Source organism: Cyclospora cayetanensis, unplaced genomic scaffold, assembly GCF_002999335.1.
Source record: "Cyclospora cayetanensis isolate NF1_C8 unplaced genomic scaffold, CcayRef3 CcayRef3_contig_317, whole genome shotgun sequence".
Lineage (NCBI taxonomy): Eukaryota > Apicomplexa > Conoidasida > Eucoccidiorida > Eimeriidae > Cyclospora > Cyclospora cayetanensis.
This window is the reverse complement of record NW_020312278.1, coordinates 1-20,612: the sequence shown is the minus strand read 5'-3', so window position 1 is coordinate 20,612 and position 20,612 is coordinate 1. Positions and strand designations below refer to the sequence as shown.

The 20,612-nt window shown below is 54.2% G+C and overlaps 5 protein-coding genes across 5 annotated transcripts; 2 read left to right on the top strand and 3 right to left on the bottom strand.

The window, feature by feature from the left end:
• Positions 1 to 1,005: 1,005 nt before the first annotated feature.
• On the bottom strand, positions 1,006 to 2,709 carry LOC34618939 (RNA-binding motif protein, X chromosome; the record flags this gene model as incomplete). The annotated part of the gene is made up of 5 exons (XM_026333884.1): positions 2,559 to 2,709; positions 2,207 to 2,265; positions 1,991 to 2,087; positions 1,742 to 1,839; positions 1,006 to 1,330 (listed from the first exon to the last, which is right to left on the bottom strand). Coding segments are annotated over exons 1-5 (730 nt in total), but the record flags the coding sequence as incomplete, so codon positions are not given.
• A 1,128-nt stretch (positions 2,710 to 3,837) lies between these two features.
• LOC34618940 (V-type proton ATPase subunit H) lies at positions 3,838 to 7,165 on the top strand. The gene is made up of 11 exons (XM_026333883.1): positions 3,838 to 3,939; positions 4,262 to 4,447; positions 4,615 to 4,726; positions 5,048 to 5,189; positions 5,333 to 5,457; positions 5,596 to 5,641; positions 5,791 to 5,953; positions 6,141 to 6,227; positions 6,366 to 6,531; positions 6,665 to 6,821; positions 7,024 to 7,165. Exons 1-11 carry the CDS (start codon positions 3,838 to 3,840, stop codon positions 7,163 to 7,165), a joined length of 1,428 nt encoding a protein of 475 aa, XP_026189668.1.
• Positions 7,166 to 8,665: 1,500 nt separating this feature from the next.
• LOC34618941 (mushroom body large-type Kenyon cell-specific protein 1) lies at positions 8,666 to 10,481 on the top strand. The gene is made up of 3 exons (XM_022732254.2): positions 8,666 to 9,166; positions 9,429 to 9,559; positions 9,743 to 10,481. Exons 1-3 carry the CDS (start codon positions 8,666 to 8,668, stop codon positions 10,479 to 10,481), a joined length of 1,371 nt encoding a protein of 456 aa, XP_022588270.2.
• Positions 10,482 to 11,867: 1,386 nt separating this feature from the next.
• LOC34618942 lies at positions 11,868 to 13,506 on the bottom strand. Its single transcript, XM_022732255.1, has 4 exons — positions 13,440 to 13,506; positions 13,154 to 13,255; positions 12,551 to 12,757; positions 11,868 to 12,142 (listed from the first exon to the last, which is right to left on the bottom strand). The coding sequence occupies exons 1-4, from the start codon at positions 13,504 to 13,506 to the stop codon at positions 11,868 to 11,870; spliced, it is 651 nt and encodes a 216-aa protein (XP_022588271.1).
• A 1,472-nt stretch (positions 13,507 to 14,978) lies between these two features.
• Positions 14,979 to 20,327, bottom strand: LOC34618943 (histone-lysine N-methyltransferase 2D; the record flags this gene model as incomplete). The annotated part of the gene is made up of 10 exons (XM_026333885.1): positions 14,979 to 15,051; positions 15,159 to 15,547; positions 15,702 to 16,028; positions 16,125 to 16,242; positions 16,627 to 16,700; positions 16,843 to 17,889; positions 18,005 to 18,802; positions 18,913 to 19,196; positions 19,415 to 19,850; positions 19,969 to 20,327. Coding segments are annotated over 10 exons (3,905 nt in total), but the record flags the coding sequence as incomplete, so codon positions are not given.
• Positions 20,328 to 20,612: the final 285 nt, after the last annotated feature.

The window sequence follows — 20,612 nt, the reverse complement described above, 5'->3', positions numbered from 1 at the left end:
CGGCTTTGCGCTGCTGCAGTCTGGGGGGCATCTCCTGCAACTGGCTGGTACGTGCATGTCTGTGCATGCATGTCTGTGTGTGTGTGTGTGTGTCTGTGTGTGTGTGTGTCTGTGTGTGTGTGTGTGTGTGTGTGTGTCTGTGTGTGTGTGTGTGTGTCTGTGTGTGTGTGTGTGTGTGTGTGTGTGTGTGTGTGTAAATGCTTTTGCACGCACCCCACCTGGCAGTTGTTTCGGCCTCGTGGCCTATCGGTTGTTAGGGGAGAGGTGGGGGAAGGAAGGCAAGCGAAATTATGGGAAGGGAGATGAAGGGGCCTTTGCGCCGAGCTTTATTGGATCAGAAGAAAGGATTGCAGAGTTTGGGGTGTTCGCGCAGTTCGTGAACAAGAGGATTGCGGAACTGAAGGAGGAGCGTGAGGCTTTGGGCCTCAGTATCTTGCGGCGGAGAGAGCGGCAGCCGTACAACAAGTTCGTGTCGGATAAGTGAGCTATGAAGTGGCTTGCAGACTCAGGGAACGGGCACGAGTGTAGTGCAGGGGATTACGGCGCACAGGTGCATGCGGGGAGGGAGGGGTAGGCGGGGGCTACTAGAAGAGCAGAGAAGAGAGGGAGGGGTAGACGGGGGCTACTAGAAGAGCAGAGAAGAGAGGGAGGGGAGGCTGCACAGTTGCGAACGGATGCCACACACACCCTTTTCTGGTGCGAAGTTCGGCCGAGTGTAAGAGGTGGTGCGCCTGCCTACATAGTTGCGTCGCAAGACGCGCTGTAAAACTCCCGTATGCATTCCCAGGAAGCCTGCGTTCCTGTGATGCTAGGACCGGGGGTGGCTGGCTGCCCCCGAAGCACGAGGCCCCCGCCTCTTAGCCTCGCAAGTGCCAAACGATGAATCGGCAGGCACACGAGGAAGCAAACGCACCAGCTGTACGCACACCAAGCAGTGCTCATTCGCATGGCGCCCGCCGACCGACATACACTGCCGCGAGCACGAGCAGAGGGCATGCAGCATGCAGCTCAATAAAAATGCAGCTGCCCAGAAAACGCACGGAAGGCCTCCCGCCGCATGCGGGCTTTCCGGCGCCTCCTTCTGAAACGTCCACCTCACAGCGACACGCCACATCGGGGTGACGACGTCGCGACAAAAAGCAGGGTGCGCTTTAAAGCGGCGCACCACGGCCCCTCCGAATATGTCTCTCGCTCGCAATTTGTTTTGCCACGCCTTTTTGACGGGCGAGAAACTGGACACCCTCTCACTTGCACCAGGGGAACGCGAAGCGCTACGAGTGGTGGGTGGCTTTGTAGTGGAAGCCGCCAGCGTAGGGTTTTTCTTGATGCGCTACACCCCAAGCGCTCAGATTTCGGCGCCTCAGGCCCCCTTCGGCGGGTGTACATACGGCGCGCTTGCGCACAGACCTGCGCCATGACCGGCCGCTGCTACAGCCGGCACACACTGGCATCCGAAAACACGCTTGCGCCGCAACGCAACACAGCGGCAGCTTTCGCTGTCTTTCTAGCCGCGGTAGAGCAGTGCGCGCAACTGCAGCAGTCTGTAGATAGCCTATTCAGTGTTCGCTGCTGCTCCCCGCATCTCGTCCGTCTGGTCCTGCGACATACACCAGGCGCAGAAGGCGTGCGGCAAGCACGGAGATACAGCGTGAAACGCCGCCACATCGTTTAAAGGCCTCTTTCGTGCAGCGTACGCACTCGGGAGCCAACAACAACGGGGAAGGCATGAAGAGCGAGACACCCGAGCAGCAGCAGCAGCAGCGCTCCTCACCAGGCCGGCGTCAACGGCCATCCCTCGTTTGTTCATCTCCTCGCGGAAAAAGAAATCATCCTGCCACACTGCGGCGGCACATCATCAAAAAACACAGGCATTACTCGGATTTCGTTGAAGATCGAGCATGCGGCAACCCATTGCGCGTCCTCCGCGGCGTTGCACCGCAAGCCGCAAAGACGAAAGCCGCCAACGTGTGCACCAGCAGAAGCATCTGACCTGCTCTGTTTTTGGGGGCTGCCCCCTGAGGACCGTGGCGAGAAGTGTTGACTCTCAGCGTTCGGCCAAACAACTCAGAGTTGTTCATGTTCAGCACCTGAATTGCACAACGAAACCAAGTTGCAAACCTGAACGTCGCATGCAACTACACAGGCCCCCAGAGCTGTCACTCGCGCATATCCGCCATTTCCTTTCCTGCTCTCCGATAGCATTTACCGCTTGCTGCGCGTCTTCCTCCTCCTCGAATTCTACGAAGCCGAAGCCTCTGTGGCCGCCTGCAGCGCATCATCATCATGAGGGCGTGGAATCCACAGGCAGCAGTTCTCAATGCACAGAACCAGCACAGAGAATCAGCCTCATCAGCAGCTGCGCCTACAGGAGCAGCCCCTACGAACGCGCTCAACGCGGCGGCAGCGGCTTTAAACTCGATGCGGTGCAAACGCAACAGGAGAGGCATCGCCCTAGCCTTCCTGCGTACACTGGCCACACAGACGCAGCGCCTCGCCCCAACTCCGTGAATCGAGGATGCGAGAAACCGCGAGAAGCATGCGCAGCAGCACCGACTCACCAGTTGCCCTGTCCTTGGGAATGGTTGCTTCCCGAATGTCGCCAAAGGGCAAGAAGGCAGCTCGCAAGATTTCTTCATTCACCTCTTCAGACAGACCCCCCACGTACAGCGTTCGCCGCAAGCGAGATTCTCCCGTATTCTCAGAGCTCATCGTATTTCCGTTTTCCTGAACAGCGGAAAGGGAGAAACACCGTCGCGCGCGCGGCAACGCGGGCCGGCTCCGTTCGTGAACGGGGAGATTCCTCCGAGCAACGCAATGCACAGCCAGAATCCAGGCTTTACACTACAGAGCTGTGGCTAAGAGCTTGGTTGCTGCTCCTCTCTGCCTTCAGATTGCGGACTTATGCCGCTAACACCCCATGAAGGGCGTTCTGGAGGGCGCGTCAGTCCGCAATAGCTGAAAGCCGCATGATTAGCCGCGGCGCTCAAGCTGCAAGAAATGTACCAAACTCAATTAAAAGAGGGCTTAATGGCTTTCTAAAGCCTAGCTTTCCGATCGAAAGACGGAGAGCATGCATGCCTGCAGCCCCGAGAACACGCATGAGCAGGAACCATGGCTTCTCATGCAGTTGCGCGCACTGCCTGGACTCCTACTCACATGTGGCCGGCAGACGAGGTCACGAGATATATATTCTGCCTCTCTGATTCATGGTATGCGGCTGCTGAGTTAGGCGGAGACTGTACACCCTCAATTCTCGTGTGCCAGCCATCCCCTAGAGGCCTTCCGACCTAGGGGCTAGCCAGCGGGTGCCAAGAACGAGACCAGCGGCATGAGACGCAGCAACAAGTGTGGCGCGATCAACGATACCAATAGAAGTCGCATCGGCGAAACCAGGAGGAATAGGGCCTCTCGAGCGCAGCCGTGGACGACAGTCGCCGACCAACATCCGCCGCCTACGCGACTCTTTTTGCACCCAGAGGCTGCTCCTCTTCTGCGAAGCGGAGCCTCCTTGGAGTTTATGGCCTTCGCGTGCTTGGCTGCGGCAAATAGTGCTGCTGGCTAGGCCTCGCAAGGAAAACACTGACGCTTGCAGCCCAAGCAGCGGCTTTTTCTCCCCCCTTCTCCTGCCCCTTCCCCTGCCCCCTCCGTGCGCCCCCGCGTCTGACCACTCGCACCTAATGCACTTGCATTCTTAGGCTTTGCCTCGACGCCGATCCTAGAACGGCACGGCGAAGCACCCAGTGTGGACGTTCGGGCTGCGGTGTCACGCGAGGCAGCCGCTTGCCGCGTGCTTCTGCAGTAACCGCATTTCCGCGAGGCGCGATCTTTGTAGCGACGATGGCTACCACCAACACTCCCCCAATGAATGTTTCCCACGACCAGACGGAGCAAGTGCAGCTTCTCGGGCAGCTCGTCCGAGCAGACGGGTCCAACTGTCAGGCACGTGCGCCGTTTCTGCCGCTGGTAGAGAGGAGTCACGCCTAGAGAGGAGTCACGCTCAAGCGATGCGTGGACAAAAGGGGTCGTGTGGCATGCGTCTTGCTCTATGTGTTTCTTGCGGGTTGCCGGGTTGCAGACACCTGCGCGTCGGCACAGGGCCGAATGCGCCAACTGCTGGGGTCTTGATGGGCTGCCTGTGTGCTTGCATGCGCTTCTCATCCGAATTTGAATCAGTGGACAGCGCTGTAGCCGGGGTGCTGAGGGTTCGAGTCTTTACAGCTTCTGGTCGTGGGTGTGCCGCATGCCGTGCTGTCTGATGCAGGTGAAGCAGGAGGCGGTCATGGAGCGAATGCCTGAGTGGACTCTTTTGGAGGGTGCAGGTCTAATCGGAAAAGGCATGGCAGCTGCGCTATCGACCTTGCACGGTATGACGCCGGAGGAGCGATCCAACGCCTTTGAAGAGGTAGGCGAGTGCGAAATCCCCCTAGGGGCACCTGCCTGCGAACATGCACGTTAGGGAGGGAGGCTTCCCCGGATTATTCTCGCAAAGACGCTAATACAACTTTTCGTGCAGCTTTCTAAGACACACACAGTACTACACGTGTGACGGCAGCAGCCAGGAGCTGGCGCTCAAGGCTCAGTGCTTACGGCTTCCTGCACTGTACGCTGTCGGAGGCTGCGATGCAGGAGCCCCTCATGGTGTCTGCCTTGGTTTCCGTGTTGCGACTTGAGGCGGACTTGCACCCCGCACAGTATGCTCTCACCGTACTTTACGAAGCTGTTAGAGGTGAGTGAAAATTCTGAACATAAATCTTGCGCTGCGTTTGGCACCGTGCATCTCTGCACGACGGGCGACTCGAATCTGAAACGCCAACGCGTCTTCATCACTTTTTGGGCTACGCGATAATAATTGCCCCTATTTGCATGCGAAACGCTCAAAGACTCGCTGAACGGGGACATAGAGTTTGTACAACTCATTGTTCGCGGGGTGCTGGCGAACCGGCATGAAGGATGGAGAGCGAGTGGCACAGAACCCCGTTTTCCAGCACCCTTTGTCTTGAGGTTGCCTTGCCTGCCTCGCATGCCTGTGGTGGGACTTGCCGTTCAGAAAACTGCAGCAGATATGAGGCGATGTGCGGGGTGCTCGCCGGCAGCAACGTCTATGGCGACTTCATGCAGCTGCTGGAGAGGCAGGGCGTTGATACGTACACCGGAGACAGAGCAGCGTTCATGCTCTCGGGCTTCATGTGGTTCGTAGGGAATTTCCTTCGGGGGGCGGAAAGGGGTCGGAATTACTGCGCAGAGGCAGGCACCTAGATTCGCTTTTTTGAAGAAAAGGAGACGTGTGGGTAGGGGCTGTGTGCTCGACGCTGGGCGCTGGGTGTGGATTCAGCCGGGCACGAACGCATGCGTTCCCAGATGACCAAGTTCAGTACTTCGTGCAAGGCCTAATCCAACAGAAATTCCCCGTGTCGGAGTCTGGCAGGCTCGACGCGCTGGTAAATATTCTCAAAATCGGTAAGGGCCAAGGGGCTTCACGGAAAGGTGCAAGTCCATGCGATTGCTGGTGGCTTTTGAATACTACGCGGCGCTGGGAGCCGCGCTACGCCGAATGCCATAATCTCAAGGGTTCCTCTAAGCGTGTTGCGGCTGCAGATCGGTGGAGGCCTCTCGTCTGGGAGACTCGCGGCTTGCCGGATGTGTGCGTCCTTCGACTCCCTAGCCCTGCATCCTATCCTACACGCATGGCTACCACGCTCTGCATGACGGCCTGCATGAGACAATTCTCTCCTAGGCGGAAGAGGCTCATGGCTTGGAGCCTGCTCGCGTGCGATGTGTTTATCGTTCTAGGCTACAGAATGACTTGTCATTGATGCAACCCGCAGGAGTGATCTATAAGGCGGTATTTTGCGTGTGGCTGCTTTCCTTCCATGAGGGGTTTCCCCTGGCGATCACGGAGGCCGGCATTTTGCGACCCACGTGCGAAGTCTTGAAAGAGTGCCGAGTTGAGAAGGTATGTGGAGACTTGTTTTGTTGGTTTCCTCATGTGGAGCGCGCGATCGGCGAAGTCTTCACGTTGGGAAACCACTGCTCGCCACTTTTCCCTCGGTCGGCTGTAGGGTCGGGAGCAGTTTTCACTGGTGCGCATCCGTATGCCACCTTTAGAACTTGGGGTTTTGCGCTTGCGGCTTGCTTAATAGGTTGTTCGCGTGGGGCTGCATGTCGTTGAGAATCTCCTCTCGTGCGAAGAAGCAGTTGAAATTATCGTTGAAGAAAATGTCGCTCAGGTTAGGCTGCAGGGGTTAGCAGAGAGGTGTAATTTAAACCGCTGAAGGCCTGGTCTTGAGATATCATTTTGTTGAGCACGCGGGGAAGTGTCGTACTCAGCGAGTTTCATTCAAAATTCAGGGTGTGGTACTGTTTAGATTCTTACCTTGTTGGAGTTTGAGAAATGGCGCGACCCGGACATGTACGACGAGATACGGGCCTGCATCTTCGCTCTAGACTTGAAGATTAGACAGTTTAATAACTTCGAGAGGTATCTCATGGAGCTCGACAAGGGCAAGTTCAAGTGGTCTGTTCTCCATTCAGGTAAGGATTTAGGGCCTGTTTCGTAAGATACGACTATAGCACTTGGGGGGAGCAAAACCCGTGAGCAGCATTGCTCGAGTCTACGAAGAGATGCTCCACGATATCGGGCTTAGGGTTTATGATGTGTGCCCAGAAAAGTTTTGGCGCGAGAACGTAATGGTCTTTGAGAAGGACGAATTTGCCACAATTCAGAAAATCGAGAAATTGCTAGACAGCGACGACCCAACAACGCAAGCCGTGGCGTGTTATGACTTGGGCGAATTTGCACGGCTCCATCCTGCCGGGAAAAAGTAAAATCCACGTATTACTCTAGACCCGTGCGGAACGCGCATATCACAAGAAGAACACAGTTTCGCAATCCCACGTAGACTAGACAGCAGGCAAGCACCAGTGCGTAGTTGATACTAGACGAAGATCAGTTCAACGAAAGCGAAGTTAGAGGGCGTCTCTAATCCATTTTCGCGGTCTGTGTCTATTGTTTTTCGTATCCAGGGTATGCCAGAAGTTCAAGGTAAAGGATAAGGTAATGCTTCTGATCAGCAGCAAGCACCGCGAAGTCGCGGCGGAGGCTTTACTATGCGTGCAGAAACTGATGCTCAACAACTGGCAAGATGTAGCGAAGCCGCCAAACTAAATTGCGGCTCGTGGATTCGTTACTGCTACACACGCAACCGCCTAGGTCGAGCTCAGGACTCGGGCTGAGTTTCGCCATGTAGGGTATTCGTGGTTGTGGTTTGCACGTTGAACAAACTTCACAGCCTAAACTTATTTCCCATGCTCTCAAAAGACGTTCATTAGAATACTCACAAAACGCTAGGGAACGGTGGCTGCTGAAAAAGTACAGATATTTGCAACTGTATTAGCTTCATGAACACACAGACCCAGGCATCCGTATGGAGGCATCTCATTTCCCTAAGGTAGTTACCTGCTGCGTTCGATGAAGAGAATTCATGCATTACGGGTATCAGAAATTCAAATTTCTTCCGCAACCGGTTCCCTTAAAGATTGTGTGAAAGTGCATCTTGGCAGCTGTTTTGGTGTCGGTTTGTGAGGGAATCAATTTGAACAGAACGAAAGCAAAGTAGGACAGCATCTGCAACTACGCCTAGCGTTATTCATTAAGGTGCAGAATTTGATACAACGTTACATCCAATGGAGATCAGCTCTCCAAGCTCTTCCAGCAAGTGCTTTCATCATAAAATCAGGTGTACATGCAGCCTTGCTAGGAAGACTTCCTCCACGTGCTAATTTCTTCTGAAACAAGACTGAGCGGGCATGGCTTTATCACACTAGACATTTTCCAATGGTGAATCCAATCTCTTTGCAATGTTTCGCTATCATCGTTTTGGTCTTTCCCTTCGCCTACAGCCGATGCACCCCTTCAGAAAGAAGATACAGAGTGAGACTTGCAAATGAGTTGGTCATGAAGGAAGCACCTAAAATAATGAATACCAATGTCGTTCAAATTCTTTAGGGACAGAGAGAAAGGAATTGCCTGGTTTGTTTGCCTCAATCTTTCTTTTCCTTCATAGGATTGTGCAGCAGCATGATCTGTATTTCAGAATAGACAGCATGTTCTTGCTGCCGCCCCAAGCAGCAGCCCAGAGGCAAGTTGCATGCCAAATACACAGAGAATATAATTGCACAGGTTGTTCAAACAGAAAGAGTCACAAAACTCATTTCTCCTTGATCGCGCTCAGGCGGTAATGCAACATATGTACCCTGCATCGGGCATACCTCCAATGCTAAATTAGGCCCAGGAAGCCCACCCACGCAAGCCAAGGTTTTCCCATACCATAGTAGACACACAAAAACACGTGGGAGAAGCAGAGGATGAGGTAGGATACAAAGGGATTCCTTCGGCCCGCTTAGTCTTGACAGTAATAGTTTGTGCCCAGCAGCTCCCGCGTTTCCTCTCTAGTACGCTTCGGAAGAAGAAAAAACGCGCTTCCCGTTCTCGTTCTAAAAAGAAACGCTTTTCAAAACCTTCCGTAAGCTCCGGAAGCAGCAGATGTAGTTGCATGTTCTGTGCAATCTGGCAAAGCCTACGATTTGCAAATATGGGTACCCTTACGAGGCAAAACCTCATGGCTTGTTTTTTCAGAAACGAGGAAAAAATGAAAAACCCTCTGAGATGGACCGTGAACTTCTCGCGGAGTTGGGGGAGGCGCCAGCTCCTGCGGGTGAAGGTGGAGAAACCTTTTCCGCGCCAGGGTTTAGCGTGGCGGGGGAGGAGGAGTCGGCTACAGCCGCTGAGGAGAGTCATGAACATGGGAAGAAAACGACATTAGAAGCCCCTGAGTTCGGCGTTGCTGCGCCTACACACGAAACATCAGCCAATGGAGCAGAAGAAAATGAAACGGAGACAGGTGATGGTGCACCGCCTGTATCAGCCCAACACGGAGCTTCAGCAGGAAACGCCACCGCAGTGGAGCAGTTTGAGGGTCCCTCATTTGGTGTGGCTGCACCTACGGAGACAGAAGCCGAAGAGGGGGCTGCCGAGGCAGAGCTCCAAGAGGAAACACCAGAACAAGGCGGATTCGCGCCTCCCAGTTTTGGAGTCGCAGAGGGTGCAGGTGTTATACCAGGAATTCCCCTGGAGGGCACGGCAATGGAAAAGCATCCAGAGAGAGGAGTGAGTGCAACTGCCTGAAGGCAAGCACTAGATCAAGGGCTGCAAGCTCGCTCACTGCAATTGCGTTGTAGGGTATTATCATTAACGTCGTTACCCGTGAGTCTTTTTATGCCTTGTGGAACGCGAAGACATGGCGCAAACATCCACACAATATGTCCATCTTCTGCCCAATAAGCGCCACCCCCTATGCCTCAACCATCGGTGAGCCTCCCCCTTTAAATCCTCTCGGAGTCTTTATATCAAATTTTTTTTATTTTTATAGGGACTATTTGCTGGGCCACCCCCAGAGGAAAGGCCCTCGATTCCCCCTCCACCTGTGGGGCCTGAACCGGAGAATGCCGAAGGCTCCTCAGAATTCGAAGAGAAGGAAGAAGAACTCAGGGAGCGCGAGCTGTATCTGCAAGGTGAGCAGCAGAGGCAGCAGGAGCAGCTGAAACAGCAGGAACAGCAAGAGCATCCACGAGCTGAGTACCCAAGCCAGCAGCAGCAGCTGATGCCACATATGTATCCTGAATCGCAACAACGGGAGGTACGCCAGCTGCAATGACGAATACATCCATAGGCTTTTGGTGCAAGTAACACTGATCCCAAACTGCACTACTCGTGTGGGCAGCTGGCACCCGTCCTGGATGCGATTCAGGGACTAAACCAAAAAATCGCGGACTTGCATTCTTTGGCTCAACAGCAGCAGCAGATGGAGCAACAACTGCAACAGCAACAACAGCAAATGCAGGAGCAACAGCACCAGCAAATGCTCCAGCATCAGGAGCAGCTAGCGGAGATCCTCAAGCACCAACAGCAACAGCAGCAGCTGCTGCAGGAGCACCAACAGCAACAGCAGCAGGAGCACCAGCAACAACAGCAGCAGCAACAGTCACAAGAGTTGCCACCATTTACCCGTTCAATAGAACCGGAAGGGGAACCGCCGGCAGCAAAACTGCCAGTAGCATCACTCCCAAAAGAAACGGAGACAGTACCACAAGCAGAACTTGTAGCAGCTCCGGCACAGCAGGAACCTGTGCCTGCAGAAATACTACCAGCCGCAACCCCACCAGCAGCAACACCACCCATAGCAACAGCAGCGGCCAGTAACGCGCCACCGATAAGTATTCAGAATTACAACTACGGAGGTGAGAAATTCTTTCGCTCAACACAAAATCAAGGTATACATGGGCTTTCCCAATGGCGTTCAGGATGCTGCGATGGGGAGGACGATACCACAATGGAGGGCGCTGTCTGGAGACGTATCAGAAATATCTCCGAGGCACTTGAAGCCAGAGAAATGAAAGCAAAGTCTCAAGAGCTAGAGCACTGAAGAACTTCACTTTACTGCTGGTCACCAGCTGCTCCATTTTAACGTGACGGCATCTGATGGATCTTACTTAGCTTAGACCTTAAGGTATATACCAGCGTGTACTAGCTTGCTCACTAGCTAGCTGCGTAGTAGGCGGCGCTCGAAGCCCTAACAAGCCAATCTCGTTTTCTTCAACTGTACGCAGTACTCATCTGATAGGTCGCTACCCCTTCCTGGGAGCCGCATCCCCTTTTTCTCACTCAGAAAGCCGTTTCTAGGGCACGTGTTCGACTTAATCGACATACATATGTATTCTAGAAACACCCAACACTTACTTTGAAGAGCCGTTCACTGCTGACTGACAGCTCTCTTCCACGTTCGGTTATACACCAAGTGTATGCTGCCATTGCAGTGCGTGTGAGGCCCCTTTCATTCATGCTACCCTCAAATCGAGGCTGGGTCTAAGTTCATGCTCTACTTCAAACAACAATGGGCGCAGCTCCGCACTGCAGACGCGAGGCATCCGAAGATCAACAGCGTCGTTGCAGACCTCATGCACCCCTTGACTTTCACGTGTATGTATGATTGTTGAGCGCATAGCTACTTATAAAGTATACGGCACACCACAACCCAATACATAATCCGCGAAACATTCCCATACGTGGTGGTGTCCTCTGGACAAAGCCTGTGCAATCTTTTCCTGCCGATATTGCTGTTGTTCCCTCTTCGTCCCTGCCGATTCACTAGAGCATCCGCTACAAATCTCGATTACGCGAGGCGGGGGGGAGTCGGCGGTGGACATGAGATGTAGTTGGTGGTTCTCTTATTTCTAAAGCGATCTTTCCTATGTTGCTGCCTCATTATCAGCAGCGCCAAGAAAAGGGCAACCCTTGACAACGACAACGGCTTCGTGTTCGAATGCTTGCACGTGAGGGAGAGAGAGCCTCAGAGATATATATATATATCTATACATGCATCGGGGATATTAGAATTCCCAAATGTAAGCGCAAGTGGAAGAAACTGCATATCTGCATAATGATACATATCATAGCTCCCGCTGCGGGTATGAATGCCGCCGTAACGGGGGGCTAACAAGAGTTCCTACGTGTGTGCACCCACAGGTAGACATTTGTATAGGTATATATACATAGGAAGATACAAGCCACCAGAAAGGCGTTTACGTTCAGTGCTCCCCTCCTGCGGCTCTGCCGCTGGAGTGTAGAGCCCCAAGCACAACTATCGTATGCATCGAAGACGCAATTGCTGTCTGTCCGCATTCAGTTCTTCGTATGCACGCAGATAAGTAATTTTGTGTCCGCTTCCTCTGCTTTTGTGAATCTCAAACACCCGTCAGCGGCGCGAGTGTTGCAGCTCTGCCTTAGCTGCTCCTGCTGGTCCTGTCGATGCTTACACTGCTTCGACGGGTTCCACCCCTGCCTCCTGCTCGGCTATGAGACAGGCTTCGTGCATCAGGCTGGCGATGTGCGTTGCGAAAACGGGTGCAGCTTTTTTGCCAAGCTTTTCCACCATGGGTCCCAACTTCTCCGCCAAACTCGCGACAAGGGGAGCGGCGAGGGTTGCAACTTTGCCCAGGTTCTTCTTCACGGTATCCCAGAAACTCTGGGCAGTTACCTTCTGCCGCTGCTGTTGCTGCTGGAAGGAGAAGTCGCCTAGGCCTAGATCTGACAGCGAAAATGACAAAGACAAAAGTGCAGCAAAAGGAATTGAACATAGCGCGCTGCGCAACAAACCAAAATCAGAAGGTCTTATTGTGTGCCACTGAGAACTAACAGCACTATGTTTGCTCTACACACTGATGTTTTCCCTTGGAAAATTAAGTCCCTCCACAATATTTCATGGCTAGATTCATTCACGTTGCCACCCAAAACTTATCTTTTCCACAAAGTTCTAACGCTGCTATTCCCTAGACTGTCTACTGCTCGTGCCCACAAGTAGATACATGTATATACGTGGGAGACAACGTTTTGTATGCTGCTCCCCCTTTGCTCCTCATTCACTCTCCCCAGTCTGCTGCTCCCCCGGCTATCCAAAAGCATGTGTGTTTCCGTTTTTCTGAGGTGACCTTTTACCTTCATCAAGATCACCACCTGCCGCTGCCGTAAGGTCTGCGACGATCTTGTCGCACTCATCCTTGAGCTGGGGAGCAATGGACATTGCTAACGACCTCATGAGGGTGCGCATTGCAGGGGTGATCGCCACCAAGAGCTGGCGTTGCATGGTGCTCTCTCCATCCGCGTCTTCTGGATCATCTGAACTACTTGAAGATATTTTCGCGACTGCAAACAGAATACGAGACGGCAAACGGAAGCTCTTCGCGGGCACAAACAGCTCGCATCCATGATGAAGAGACACATGGCCACCAAACTAAACAAATAGGTGGGAGGGTAGGCCATAGATGGAGCTGCACCCCCGGGAAGAAGCCACACAGCCCCTGAAACAAAGCTTCCAGAAAGCCCTACAGAGGGGGTGAAGAGGCAAGCGAGAGAACAAGCTAGCAGACAAAAAGGACTGGAAAATGGAGGTTCAGTGCGAAGCACCAGGCATTTTTTGAGTCACGCAGAAACCTTTTATTCATCGATAACATGAGGCTGAGAAGCCACGAATCCCATACTATAAATCAGAGCTAAGCTAAGCAATATATTTCACAGCCTAAATGAGTACTACGGCCTTACTGGCGTCCCGTATCTGCTGCAGCGCCTGCTCTTGCGCTTGCACTTCGGCAAAGGCCGCCGCGGGTTGCAGGTGTTGCTGGGGAATCCCTCCGACCTTCAGAGCTGCACCACAAATAACATGTAATATACTTTGAAATCTAGGCTGTAAGCCGCAAAGTTCGAAGACGCGCTCTGACTACCCTGCCTAGGCTATCCAGAAGCCGAGCGAATGCAAGTCTAGGGGACGAAACAGGAAAAATGGAAACCGCAGCTCATGAAGTCAAGAGGCCTTAGCAATAAATTCTACCTTCTGAAGGAAATGAATAAGATGCCACAAGGGCAGTGGCGACGAGTGCAGTCTCGATGAGTTTCATTTTTTTAAAAATGAGTTGCAAATGAGAAATCTCCTGCTGCGACTTTGCTTTCAACGGAGTGGAGGTTCGTCAATTGACAAGAGGAAAACTCCGAGGAAGAAAATTAAAGGAAATGGAAGTAACTGAGCGACAAGCGAAGGAACTTTAAGCCGCAAGAAGGACGAAATTCAGCTAGCTGGACTGCGACGTCGAGGACATACGACTCTCCCGCTGTCTGCTTGCAGCGGTAGTCCACAGCTGCTGGAAAGTGCTGCTGGCTTGTTTGTGTGTTCAAGGGAAAATAATGGGTCAAAAAGACTTATAGCGTGTAATATGAAGTGTAATATCCAGTATCCTCATTCAAATACAAAGAGCAGAGGCTTTAACCGACCAGCACCGAAAAGCAGTTGCCATGAATTGGCCAAATACCTCGATCAGGTGCCTCGGGTGCATGTTGAATCCTTGCTTCTTCGGAAGCACGTGTCTGCGTTTGCTTTACGTGGTACTATAAAGCTTAAGACCATATTCTACGCTAAGTTAATCGTAAAGTTATGGCGAGGGATGTAGGAGTCGAGCAACTGAACCAATGGACTTTCACATGCCACTGGTGTCCTGCTACTGTACGCGCTAGCAGGCGGAAATTGGCTTTCGGAACGGGTAATTGGATGTTTTTACAAAATCTTAGCATATATATCTCATTGAGTCGCGTTATTTGCTGAGAGTATCCGCAAAAATGGACATTGATGGTCCCGCCTGCTGTGGTGCCCACTGCAATCCGTCCGCTTGGCTGCCTGGCGAACTACGTGTGCCGTGGAAGAGTGAAAACGTCAGCCTGTAGATGAGATACAGGAGAAAGAAATGCTTGCGAATGATGAGCAAATATTATGACCAGCGAGCTGATCGGGAAATGTATTTTTCTCGCGCAAGCGCGGGAGCAACACATTTGTGGGGCCAAGGAAGTTAATGGTATGCTTCTAATGGTTTCCATGGTGTAACCGCCCCTCACTGCGAGCGTACACGCCAGATATTCACAACGGAAATTGAAAATACAATGAAAGTTAGCAGGCGTCGGCTGTCAATCCGCAGACCGCAGTTCTGCATGGTCCGCCCTGCTCGGCAAGTATCCGTCAACAAATCCTAATGCAAGAACCCTGTTTTATCAAGTCTGCGCCTAAGCCTCGAAGGCAAGTGCTGCGGTTAAAACGGAGTGGCATCCTGCCAGTGGAATGAATAGTTTGGGGTTGGACTAGATAGTGCAGTCGAGTGTGCATCCCAAGGCTTTACGCAGAAGCCAGGATCCTAGCAGTTTCACCCCGTACGAACCACCGTGGGGGTTCTAGTGAGCACCATGAAACGAACCGCTGCCATGGCCTCTTCCGGGATGCAAACCCTGAAGCGCGAGAGACTCCTGGCATTCACAAGGAGGGCATGTCAGGTGTATCTCCCGGCACGCCGTAAGACGATGCTGATGAATCAGACTCTCCGAGCTGCCCCTAGCGGCTGCTTAGCGCCTCGGCGAGAATCTTTTGGGCAGCTTGAGGCTCTGCTGGATCAACAAGAATAAGCCTGCGTAGGAAGCACCGCAGACCCTTACCACCCTGCTAGTCGCTACACATGTTCTAGCAAACCTTTGTTGCACAGCCACACCGCACATCTGAACTTTCATACCCTACCTGAGGGCTTGGCTTCTTGCTTTGTCGGCGAGTTGGCGCACAGTATATCTGCACCGTAGATCAGCAGAGAAGGACGGCAGCAGCTGTTGCTGCTGTCCACAAACCGCCATTTCAAGCCGCCAGCGCTTCTCCTCCTTCTCCTGCTGCTGCCCCTTCCCTTGCGGCAGCTCCCCCGCCTCCTTCTCCCCTTCCGCTTCAAAAAGAATGGGTGCAAGGTGCGCCGCAGAGACGAGATCCAGAGTTAAGTGGCAGGGCATCTCATGCAGGGGTGTCGGCGCACGGGCTGCTGCCGCAGCATCCGACGCTGCCGCTGCTGCTGCTGCTCCCCCGAGAGGCGCAAGAGCAACAAGAAGGCTCCTAGATGGCAGCACGAAGGCGACACCCGCCTCCTGCAACGCAAGCAGCAGCAGTCGCAGGATTTTCAACATGAGGATTTGGGCAAGGCACGATAACCTTCCAGCAAACGCGGCACAACAGACAAAGCGAGAGAGACAAACAACTCTTCAGAAGCCTCCTCAAGCAAAACTGATCGGCAGCGCTTACACCCAGAGGCAGCATGCCGCTTAAGGGGGCTTCCAGAGGGTCTGCTGAAACAGCAGAAGCCGCCTCGGCGACTGCTGCTGCTGCGTGCTGCAACTGTTGCAGCAAAGGCGCTTGTGCAGCTGCCCACGCCACTGCAGTCCAAAGCCCGCTGCTGCTATTGCTGCTGCCATTGCTGCTGCTATTGCAGCTGCCATTGCTGCTGCTATTGCAGCTGCTGCTGGGGGAGTCTTGTACTTGCAGGTGTTGCAGCATAAGGCTTTGCAGCGCCTCAGTCCCGCGAGGAAAGCGCCTGGCCAGCTCATTTCTGATGCCTACATACTGTCTTTCCTGCGAAAAATGCTCAGCCACGCGGAGTGAGGATTGTAGCAGGCGAAAGCAGTGAGCGCTGTCGATCGAAAGAAACGGATACGCCACGGATCGCACGCGTGCTGCGCTTCGCCTTGAGCCTCCAGCTCCGTTCTTTACCGCATGCTTCTCCACACCACACATGGCATACCAGGATCGCCTGCCTAAGAGACACTGACCTGCAAGTGCTGCCACGCTGCCACGAGGCGGTGGGCAGTGGCAGGCTGGCGCAGCTCAGGAGCTGAAGAGTCGAAAAGCCTCAGTTCGAGCCTGCATGGAAACACCTCCAAGTACTAGACGCTCGAGAGTAGCAGAGGAGAAGGGAGGCAGTGGAATAAAGTGCACGCAGAACAGGTGTGCGGCAGTGCAGGTGCAGCACAAGTGCATGCGCATGCATGGAGGCATCGCAGGGGGCTGGAAAGACTGGCTTGCCACCTGTTCGCGCCTTGCGAATGGGGAGACACCTTGCACGCGGGGGAAAAAGGAAAGAGGGAGGAGGAGTCTTCTTTCCGCACAGCGCGGCAAAAAGCCTCACAGGAGATACGCAACCCTAAAGACTAGCCCTCGCCCCCCTCCGTACCATTCGAAGAGAGGTGCGAGGCACTGGATGTCGATACACCGCAGCGGGAAGAGACTCCATAGTAGGCAGGGGGCCTGCGCAGCCGCCGAACAGCATTTGCACACGAGAATCCGCGTGTTTGCAGTCTGCGCAGCACGCTGCACGACGCCTTCTACTCGCATACATGTGCAGAGACTGGCTGCCGCAGCGTGTGCAGATGTGGGGAGGCGCCTACACACTCACCACGTTGACGGAGGCATCCTGCAGCGCAGAGAAGGCAGTGAGGCGCTTCAACTGCGTATACACCGCTCGCCTTATGACCACATGCACGGCAGCAGCGGCAGCGGCGGCAGCGGCGTCACTGCCAGTGCTGCTGCAAGAACTGCTCGCATCTGCAGGCTGCTGCACTGAAGAGGTCTCTGGCGGGAGCAGCAAACGCAGGTGCTGCTGATGCTGCTGCAAGAGCGCTTGCGCCTCCTGCTGCTGCTGCAAGAGCGCTTGCGCCTCCTCCTGCTGCTGCTGCTCACCTGCTGCTGCCGCAGGAAGATCCGTTACGGCAGCACTGGGAGGCAGCTGCTGCAGCACATCCAGGCGTGCTAACGCCGCAAGACAGCTCACAAAATCAGTCAGCGGCAGCTCATGCAGCCGCTGCAGCAGCTGCTGCATTGTGCTGCACAGACCTGCCTCTCCAGCCTTCCCCCAGCTCCTTCGGATAACACCCCACACGTAGTCAGAAGTACCAGACAAGAGCTGCAGCAACAGCAATAGCTCGGCGCTCGCATGCGAAGCTGATGCACCCGCGGCTGAAGATGCTGCAGCGGCTGAAGGGGCTGCATGCACAGGATTTGGAGCACCAGATGCAGCGGCTGGAGATGCTGCAGCGCCAACCCGCGCAATACGCGCAATCAACTCGTCGCGGATCGCTGTGAAAAAAAACTGTTTCCGCTGCAGCTCCTCATGCTGTATCAGCATCTGTTGCTGCTGGGGTTCCTGCTGCTGTTGCTGGTGCTTCGTCTCATGCTCCTCCTGCTGCTGCTGCTGCAGCGGCAGCCGCTGTGGCAGCCTTGCGAGGTACGGAGTTCGAACGGCGAGCAGAGACAATTCTGCCGCCGTTGCCATCTGCAGCCGTTGATCAAAAAGACGGCTCAAGAAGCCATACAGCTCTCCAAGCACTGCCTGGTATTCTGCAACGTCTCCGCAGCTATTCCTCAGCTGCTGCTGCTGCTCCTGTGCAGCTATAGCGGCTGCGTCATGGGCTGCAAGGTGCAGCTCCTCGTCTATCGCCTGAGACAACAGCAGAACTGGGAGGCGTGGTGACTTGTCAGCCGTTCGCAGAGGCAGCAAAAGCGGCTTTTTCGCTTTCGAAGTATGCGCAGCACACGCAGCGACGGCTACTTACGGCCAGTCCTGTTGCTATGGCGTCGAGCGGCATTTGCAGCATCAGAAGCTGCAGCCAATGAGAGGCGGCAGCTGCGTCTGCTGCAGAGCCGTCTGCTGCAGGAAGAGAACCAGCTGCAGCTTTGAGGTGTCTATGCAGCTCAGCAACGAGAGGGGACATATCAGAGGCCAAGCTTCGATGTTGTGGCTGCTGCTGCTGCTGCTGTGGCTGCTGCTGCTGCTGTGGCGGCTGCTCTGGTAAAGATGCTGGTTGTGAAGGTGCTTCATAAGCGAGCAGCAAGCTGGGTTTGACGGGCGATGTTGCTGCTGCTGCCGCTGTTGCGCGTTCATTGGCAGATGTTGCTGCTGCAGTGCGATACCGCCAGCAGCTAAACAACACTTGCAGAAGCAGAGGTAGGTGCAGCATCTGTGCGGTGCTGCTGCTGCTGCTGCGAATACCTTGAGCATCGCCATCGCGAGGAGGTGTGAGTAAGGCTGGCAGCAGATCAGCTGGAGACGTGGCGGCTTCTGCAGCCTCTCGGAGGCTTCCGCATGCTTGCTGCTGCAGCGCATGCATGAGCCTCCGCAGCGACTGCAGTTCCTTTGCAGCAGGCACAGCCAGGGGGGAGGTGAGGAGAGCTGGCAGAAGGGCATACTGCTGCTGCTTCAAGCACATCTTGCGCAGTGGCTGCTGCTTCTGCTCTTCCTTTAGAAGCCGCGGCAGCAGCAGCTCCTGGGTGGGATGAAGAAAAACAACATTTTCGCTGGAGACGCGCATGCAGAGGGTATCGAGGTAAGCAGCGAATAAGGCACATGCTTCCTGAAGCGCAGCATCAAAAGACGCAGCGAAGGCTAACTGCAGCAGCAGCAGCAGCAGCAGAAACGCATGCAGCTCACATGGCGGCAGCGAGAATTGCGCAAGTGCCGTACCTTCACCGAGTGCTGCGTTTCACTGACATCGAAAGCGAGAGCAGAAGCAACTGCTGGTGTGCTATGCAGCTGCAGCTGCAGCGGTTGCTGCTGCTGTTGCTGCTGCTGCCCGTACAGCTGCAGAGCTTCGTCATGATGCTCCAGGCGCTGCAGAAGGAGCTGCTTACGCTGCGCCAGCTGCAGCAACAGCTGCTGCAGCTGCCACAAATCCATGCAGCAGTTCTTACGAGACACTGCAAGGCTCAGCAGCTGCTGCCTCACCGTCGCAGGGGCATCCAGAGCATCTGCAACAACACGGGAGGCATTCTCACAATTTGTATTGCAGTACATTCGGGGTGTCGTTTGCAGTAGTAGGGGTGGTAGTAGTAGCAACCCTTCTACTACCCTATACAAAGAATGACAACAACAAAAGGCAGCATCTGCGGAGTGAAGCGCGCATGCACGGTCTTATCCCCAAGCTGCAACAGCAGCAGCCGCAACAGCAATCGCCAGGAAAACATACGAATTAGCTGCAGCATAGGGACGAGCATGCGGCTTGTCTCCACCTGCAGGTGCAGCTGCTGCACTTTGTGCTGCTGTTGCTGCTGCTGCTGCTGTGGTTGTGGGGACGCTTGCTGCTGCGCGCGCTGCTGTTGCTGCTGCTGCTGCAGTTGCTGCTGCTGGTGCCGCAAGCAGCGCAACAAATGGCGAGCCGCAACGGCTGCACAATTTACTTTGCAAAAGAAGAGCAGAGACGATTTGCTGCCATAGTACAGCGACGTCATCCTGTTTCCCCATGCGGCTTCTGCTGCGGCTGCTGCTGCTGCTGCTGCCGCTGCTGCATGAGCACTTTCACCGGAGGCTGCAGCAGGCGTACTGCTTCCCCCTACTGCTGGTGCTGTATTCGCAGCTGTCGGCGTAAAGGAAGCTTCAGGATATGCTGCAGCAAGACGTGTCACCTGCAGCGGCCAAAAGCAAAACAACGTCGCAATACGTAGTGCTACTGTGAGATCGGCGTCGCTGCTGCTGCTTTTGCTGCTGCTTTTGCTGCTGCCGCTGCTGCTTTGGCGGCTCGACCTGCTGTCTGTGTTGCGTACTTACTTCTGAAGAAAGAGGACGCAGACGGGTAGCTCTTGCAGCCGAGAGAAGCAGAAGGCAAGCACGCAGAGTATGCCGCTCCTGCTCTGCTGCCTCGGCTACTGAGCCGTAAAGCAGCGGCAACAAGACTTGAAAAAGTGGCACCTGAGGCAAAGCTGCTGCTGCTGCTGCAGTTGCGGCAAGTGAGGTGCACGTGGTGCTGCTCTTTCGAAGTTGAAGCAGGGGGGAAGGAACGCTTGACAGCAGCTGAGTCACAGCATAGCACACAGAGAGCCCAACACCCCCACAAGCGTAGGAGGATATACACGAGACAGCGAAAACAGCACGCGCATCAGGCGCTACGCAGCAACAAGCGTAAGAGCAAGAGCAAGAGCAATAGCAATAGCAATAGCAAGAGCAAAAGCAAACGAAATAGCAAGAGCAAAGAAATAGCAAGAGCGGCAAGAGGAAGAACGGCAAGAGCAAAAGCAATAGCAAGAGCAAGAGCAAGAGCAAGAGCAAGAGCAATAGAAAGAGCAAGAGCAATAGCAAGAGCAATAGAAAGAGCAAGAGCAATAGCAAGAGCAATAGAAAGAGCAAGAGCAATAGCAAGAGCAATAGAAAGAGCAAGAGCAATAGCAAGA